This window comes from Colobus angolensis, unplaced genomic scaffold (genome assembly GCF_000951035.1).
Source record: "Colobus angolensis palliatus isolate OR3802 unplaced genomic scaffold, Cang.pa_1.0 Scaffold167, whole genome shotgun sequence".
NCBI lineage: Eukaryota > Metazoa > Chordata > Mammalia > Primates > Cercopithecidae > Colobus > Colobus angolensis.
Window position 1 is genome coordinate 1420994 of NW_012114788.1, and position 6553 is coordinate 1427546.

The window sequence follows — 6553 nt, forward strand, 5'->3', positions numbered from 1 at the left end:
AAAAAAAAAAAAAAAAAAAGGCAAGGCAATGAGGGTAGAAGAGGGAGTGAACGCATTTTCTCATCCAGTCTTCCAAACTCGCCTAAAAAGGGTATTATTATTAGCTTAATTTATAGGTAGAAACTCCAGGATCAGAGAGTTAGGTTCCTTGGCCAAGATCACCCAGCTAAGAAATGATAGAGCCAGAATTCAGGGCCAGCCTGTGCCATTTCAAATGCCCCACATGTTAGCCAAGCTAGACAGTAAGCACCTGGGCTTTCTCTGGGTCAGCCACTTGCTGTGTAGGTAAGAGGGAGACTGAGTCCGAGCAAACCTGGGACGGAGGGTCAGGCCTGGGAGGGCTCCACTTCAGTTCATGTCCACCTTCCTTGCTTCTTACCCCATGGCTTTCAGGAAATCGAGTCTGCCCCTGAGCCTCTGTGGGTCTCTCTGGATCTCAGTTTCCTGGATGGGGCTGGAGGATCTCTCATCCCAGGAAGGACCTTCCAGCCTTAAAACCTGAGGACTTCTTGAGTCAGGGCATAGGGTGCAGTGGGGTGGCAGTGGGTGTGGGATAGCTTCTGCGTCAGCTTGGGCTCTGAGTTTGTTTTTGAGGAAGGAAAGAGAAGCATGAGTCTTGTTTTTTTTTTAAAAAAAAAAGTCCAAATGTAAGCATCATAAAAACTAAAATGCTATTTCGGAGTTGGAGACCATCATCTTTCAAACCCCCTTTATCAAACCCTGGACCTGGGGAGCCAAGGCTGGAAGGCTGTCCCAGGGCAGGAGTGGGGGAGGGGAGGGCCGAGGGTCCGTCCCTGGATGCGCCTTTTCTGCCATCTATCGGCCATCGTTGGAGTTGCAGGGCTCAGCCCAGAAGGCTGGGCAACCCCAAGGGAAATGAAGGTCCCTGGAGATTCTGGTACCCCTGCAGTGGTTAGGGTGGAGAGAAGTGCCCTGGCTGATTAACTGGTAGCTAAACAGGTACAAAATTCCCCTCAAAGGGCTTTATTTCAATGTCAAATATGCCTTGGTTTTCTCATCTGTAAAATGGGAATAAGAATACTTACCCTCAATATTCTTTGGTAGTGGATAATGGGATGGCAGTTTCCTAGCACCCATCCTTTCAAGAGACTCATCCCCACTTGACTGGCTGACACAGGAAGTTCACATAAGAAGTGTGGATTGGAGATCAGGATGAAGGCATCTTAGAATCTGTTAAGGGTCTGGGTGTGGTGGCTCATGCCTGTAATCCTAGCACTGTGGGAGGCTGAGGCAGGAGACTCACTTGAGCCCAGGAGTTCAGGCCTGGGCAACATAGTAAGACATCATCTCTACCAAAAAAAGGTGTTTTTGTTTTTCTTTTTGAGACGGAGTCTCGCTCTGTCGCCCAGGCTGGAGTGCGGTGGCGCGATCTCGGCTCACTGCAAGCTCTGCCTCCTGAGTTCATGCCATTCTCCCGCCTCAGCCTCCCGAGCAGCTGGGATTACAGGCACCCACCACACGCCCAGCTAATTTTTTGTATTTTTAGTAGAGACGGAGTTTCACCGTGTTAGCCAGGATGGTCTCGATCTCCTGACCTTGTGATCCGCCTGACTCGGCCTCTCAAAGTGCTGGGATTACAGGCGTGAGCCACTGCGCCTGGCCAAAAAAAAAGGTTTTTTTAATTACCCAGATGTGGTGGTGGGTGCCTGTAGTCCCAGCTACTTGGGAGGCTGAGATGGGAGGATCACCTGAGCCCAGGAGGTTGAGGCTCCAGTGAGCTGTGATGGTGCCACTGTACTCCAGCCTAGAGTGAGACCTGTGTCAACAAGAACAACAAAAAGAATCTGTTAAGGGATCAATTCATCAATTTGTTGGGGTCTGGGTTTTCTTTTCTCGTTTGTTTTTGAGACAGGGTCTTGCTCTGTCGCCCAGGCTGGAGTGCAGTGGTGCAATCTCAGCTCACTGCAACCTCCACCTCCTGGGTTCAAGCAGTTCTGCCTCAGCCTCCCGAGTAGCTGGGATTACGGGAACCCACCACCACGCCCAGCTAATTTTTGTATTTTTAGTAGAGATGGGGTTTCACCATGTTGGCCAGGCTAGTCTTGAACTCCTGACCTCAGGTGATCCACCTGCCTCGGTCTTCCAAAGTGCTAGGATTACAGGTGTGAGCCACCGCGCCCGGCCAAATGTCACCTCTTTAGAGGCCTTGCGTGACTCCCCAAGCTAAAGAATTTCCTTCCTAAAACCAGGCATTGCTTTTACATCACCTGTTTCCCCCCATAGGTGTCTCTTCTTGAAATTATCTTATGTATGTAATTGCTTACTGGTTTATCGCTAGACCCTATAAGCTCTGAGAGAACAGAGATTTGCCTGCCTCCTTCACTACTGTGTCCCCAGTGCAGAGAATGGTGCTTGGCCTAACAGGGAATGAATGCATGGGTGGGTGATGAAGTGAAGGCCCTTAGCCCCTGCTCAGGGCCCTCCTGTGACGTCTCTCTGCTTCCTCCCCTTGCAGTGAGCATGGAGTTTGGGCGGGCTGTGTGGCTCCGCTTCCACCCGTCAGCCTATCCCCCGTGCCCTCACCCAAGCTTCGTGGCGCACTTGGGTGGCGTGGCCGTGGGCATCACCCTGGGCGTGGTGGTCCTGAGGAACTACGAGCAGAGGCTCCAGGACCAGTCGCTGTGGTGGATTTTTGTGGCCATGTACACCGTCTTCGTACTGTTTGCCGTCTTCTGGAACATCTTTGCCTACACCCTGCTGGACTTGAAGCTGCCACCTCCTCCCTGAGGGCTGGAGGCCCGAGGTTGGGGAGGGGAGGGAAAAGCAGCACCCACAGGGAGCGCCTGTGAGATTTTTTCTCATCACCAGCTCAGCTAGGCCAGGCAGGCGAGGACAGAAGACTCTGGGCTGCTGTAATGTTTGTGTTTAGATTTGGACAGTGGAGACCCTTTTCTGAAAGGCACCTGGCAGAGGAGTTAATGTGGCTGCTGTCATTTTTCTAGGCTGCTCTGATGACATCGGGCCAGGGTGAAGGTCTGGGGTGGGCTGTGTGAGTGGCCCTCCCTCACCTGGGCTGGGCTTGTTCCATGGGGCCAGGGGTGCCCCCTCGCTGCTGTGGATTGAGCAGCAGCTTCTTCCTCATCCTCTACCCTCAGAGACCCTAAGAGACATGGGAAAGCCTGAGGGTTGTTGCAGCTAGGCATGGCCCCTCTCTAGCTCAGAGATAATTGCAGGCCATGTCGTGTCTCCTCGACACCTGCTGGGTCTGGAGCTCCAGTAAGAAGAGGGCCTACTGGACACGTCAGCTGTGACCTGGCTGAAACCAGGGTGCCTTCTTGGGCTGGTTGGTGGGCACTGGGGCATGATCTGTTGTGCCTGGGTTGGGCAGAGCAGGGATGCTGTAGGCTCTAGGCCCCCTTTTGCGCTGGGGGTACCCAGTGAGAGGGACCCAAGCAGGGGGAATAAACTTCATTCCAAGTTCCACCCTGGAGAAGGCAGACCCAGGACCAAGTTCAGACTTCTCCCTCCCTTTCTTCGAGGATGTTGGCATCTCACGCCAGTGCCCCTGCCTCCATGCCCAGCCTTCTTTTAGGGTCGTTTTCTTTCCTTTTGCTGCCCTGACACTACTTTGTGCCTCTCTTTGGTTATGGAGACAGTGTTTTGATACATTCTTGCGTGTGTGTATGTGTGCATGTGTGTGTGGTGTGTGTGTGTGTGATGGGAAAGGTAATTGAGGCGAGTCAGTGCCTGCAGAGAAGGCACGGCGGATGTAGGGGGCCCATGTGAGTGTCCGTGAGAGGTGGGAGACCATGGTGCGCTGTGGTTGCTGAGTGTCCTTGCTTTGACAAAGCCTACCACCTTCCTTCCCATCTCCCGTCCCTTCCACACCTGCTCCTGAGCATCACTGACTGGTGGCAGAATGGCCCTGCTGGAGGGAGAGCTCAGGCCCTCCAGGGATCCCTGGATGCTGAGGTTTGCCAGGTTCAGCTCTTGTTTTCCTCTGAGATGGCCCTCATATCCAAAAATGTTCCATCCTGTCTCCCTTAGGAGAGAAAGAGCTTTGGGGATGCAAGAGAGGCTGGGGTAGGAATGTTGAGACCATGTGTCCATTTGAATTAGGGGGACAGGAGGCTACAGGAAGAGGAATTCCAATTTAGTTGGAAAACTTTACCTCAGGAGAATTTTTGGGTGCATGGATGAGCCTCGGAGGGCAGCTGGTAACCTCGGAGGCTTGGATGCAGGAGAGAATATGGTGGTGATCAAATCCACCCCACCCCATTTCACAGGTGAGAAAACAAGATGGAGGGAATGACCCTCCTAATAGGAGCTGGTGCAAGCCCCAAATGGAGGGTATGAGGTTGACCTTTGACAAAAGTTGACACTGCCTTTATCATGCTCTTGGAATTCACAACCACTGACAGCCCAGAAGAACAAAGAATGCCAGGCCTGGGAGGAGGCAGGGGGCTGGGCGTGTCCAGAAACAGGGGCAGGAGTGTGGGAATGGTCTTTCTCCAGCCTCATGCCCATCCCGGCCCTTGAGTGTAGCGGGGTCCAGGGTCAGTCAAGCCAGGCATTTGGGGTCTTGGGCCACAGTGGCTTCCCATCCCGGTAACTACATGTAAATGGGCTCACTCACTCATTGGCAGGCGAGGCCCAGCCCTACCCCATCTTGGCCCAATGCTAAATAGATTGCCCTGGCCTCATATGTAGCTACGTAGGTCCTGCTCCCCCGCATCAGTGCTGTGCTGAGGGCTGCAGCCTGTGGCACTGTGGCCCCACGTCTTTGGCGGTGTTGTGTCAGCCTGGGGCGTCTTGTGTGTGCCCTGCCCGCCGTTCTCTGCCCTAGTGATAGAAAGATGTAGGTGGAAGAGTCGGCGCGTCAGAGGAGGAGGCTCTGAGGCTGTGGAGCTGGGCTCAGGGAAGACCGGGGGAGGATGCAGAAGGAGCCAGGACATTGCTGCCTCTGCCTGGGCTGCAGCCACACTAAGCTGAGCGATGAGGTCCTTTCCTGGAGGGATGGAGAATCCCATCCAGATTCCTGTCCTGGCCCCTGGGGCTTCTGTGGTGTGGGTGGAATGAGCAGAGTGCCACCTCTGTCTGGTATGACCTGGAGAGTAGGCTTCCTCTCTCAGGGGTGAGAAGGCATTGAACTAGAAGACTCTAGAAATCCCTCATAGAAGCACTCAGCTCCCTCGGGGACTCCAAGAGAAGCTTGTTACTGAGAAGGACAGTGGAGGCAGAATCGTGTCTCCCACCATGTTAAGTGTGTCCTCTGCTGCCAAGGACCCTCATCTACACGTTAGACCACCAGCCCCAGCTGTTCCCTGTCAGCACACCCACCTCCACCACCTCTCCCAACCATGACTTCCAAGCAGGGCCACAGGGTGGAGTCACAGGGTCACTTCACCTGACCCAGGCCTCTCCCCAGGTCAGGAGGCAGCTGTCTGGTCCGAGGGATTCCCTTTGTGGCATCTGACTTTCTCCTCAGCAGGTCCCACCACCCTCTCGGCAGCACTTCCCCATGGCCAAGGCTGGCCGTGTCCTCCCTGCCTCCTTCCTTGTCCGAGGTGGCTGCTGGCCCTGAGGGGGTGTATAAATCTTCAGGCTGGTGGAGGTAGGTTGGCCTTTTATCCATAGGATACGGAAACTGAAAGCTGGGGAATCCCCAAACAGCAGCCATAGACTCACTGGCTTTCATTAAACGGGAGAGGAATCACAGAAACTGGGGAAGGGAAAACAGACCTTCAAAGGAGAAATTTCACTTTAATGACACCATTCATCATTCGTTTTTTAATTAGGAAAAGCTCCCTAATGAGGCTGTTTTGCCAGCTAATAGGACTCTCAATTTCCATGAGCACCGTTCTTGCCCAGAGGATTAGAGGAGCCATTGCTCACCAAGCCGGGATCTTCCCCCAGCGTCCAATTTAATTTGCAAATACGTAATGCAGATTCCCTGGGTGCCGTGAAAGCCCTTCCTGGCATCATTCATGTTGCTCCCCGTGCTGGCTGGAAAGCACGGTTCTCCTCTGCCTTAAAAACAGTGCCCAATAGTGAACTGCCCCTCCGAGGACTTGCGTAAGTGGAAAAAACAAAATACAAACTGCAATGTTTGTTTCTAAGTATTTTTGTATTGTGTACATTCTGTATATTTTTGTTGTAACATATTATTTGAGCACAGATTCCATTAAAGATTTTTTTTTTTTTCCAAGCCATTGGTTATTCAGGAAGTGACCTGAAGGGCTGGCATTAGGGCCTGTTTCATCTGGGTCTAGGTCAGGATGGGTGGGAGAGGGTGAACAGCAGTGGTGGTGGATCTAGGATTTCTATAAAATACAGATCAGGGCATCAATGCTTAGCACCAGTCTGTAGCTCTGTGCTTCTTACTTTTCTCAAATCACTGAACTCTTTTGAGTGGTTGATGAAAGCTGTGATTTCTCTTCCCATAAAAATGTGTATGTAGGACAGACATGGTGGCTCACGCCTGTAATCCCAGCACTTTGGGAGGCTGACGCATGTGGATCACCTGAGGTCAGGAGTTCAAGACCAGCCTGGCCAACATGATGAAACCCCATCTCTAGAAAAAATACAAAAA

The 6553-nt window shown here is 52.6% G+C and overlaps 2 protein-coding genes across 5 annotated transcripts in view; both read left to right on the forward strand.

Moving 5' to 3' along the window:
• RHBDL3 (rhomboid, veinlet-like 3 (Drosophila)) overlaps positions 1 to 6171 on the forward strand; it is a 59324-nt gene extending 53153 nt beyond the window's left edge. For all 4 annotated transcript variants that reach the window (XM_011937649.1, XM_011937650.1, XM_011937648.1 and 1 more), the window contains one exon: positions 2477 to 6171. In XM_011937649.1, the coding sequence (XP_011793039.1) occupies positions 2477 to 2748 (272 nt within the window). In that variant the 3' untranslated portion in view covers positions 2749 to 6171. The remainder of the gene's footprint in view (positions 1 to 2476) is intronic.
• ZNF207 (zinc finger protein 207) overlaps positions 5942 to 6553 on the forward strand; it is a 62164-nt gene continuing 61552 nt past the window's right edge. Inside the window, exon 1 of the mRNA XM_011937640.1 lies at positions 5942 to 6036. The gene's annotated coding sequence lies outside the window, so the exon portion shown is untranslated. The remainder of the gene's footprint in view (positions 6037 to 6553) is intronic.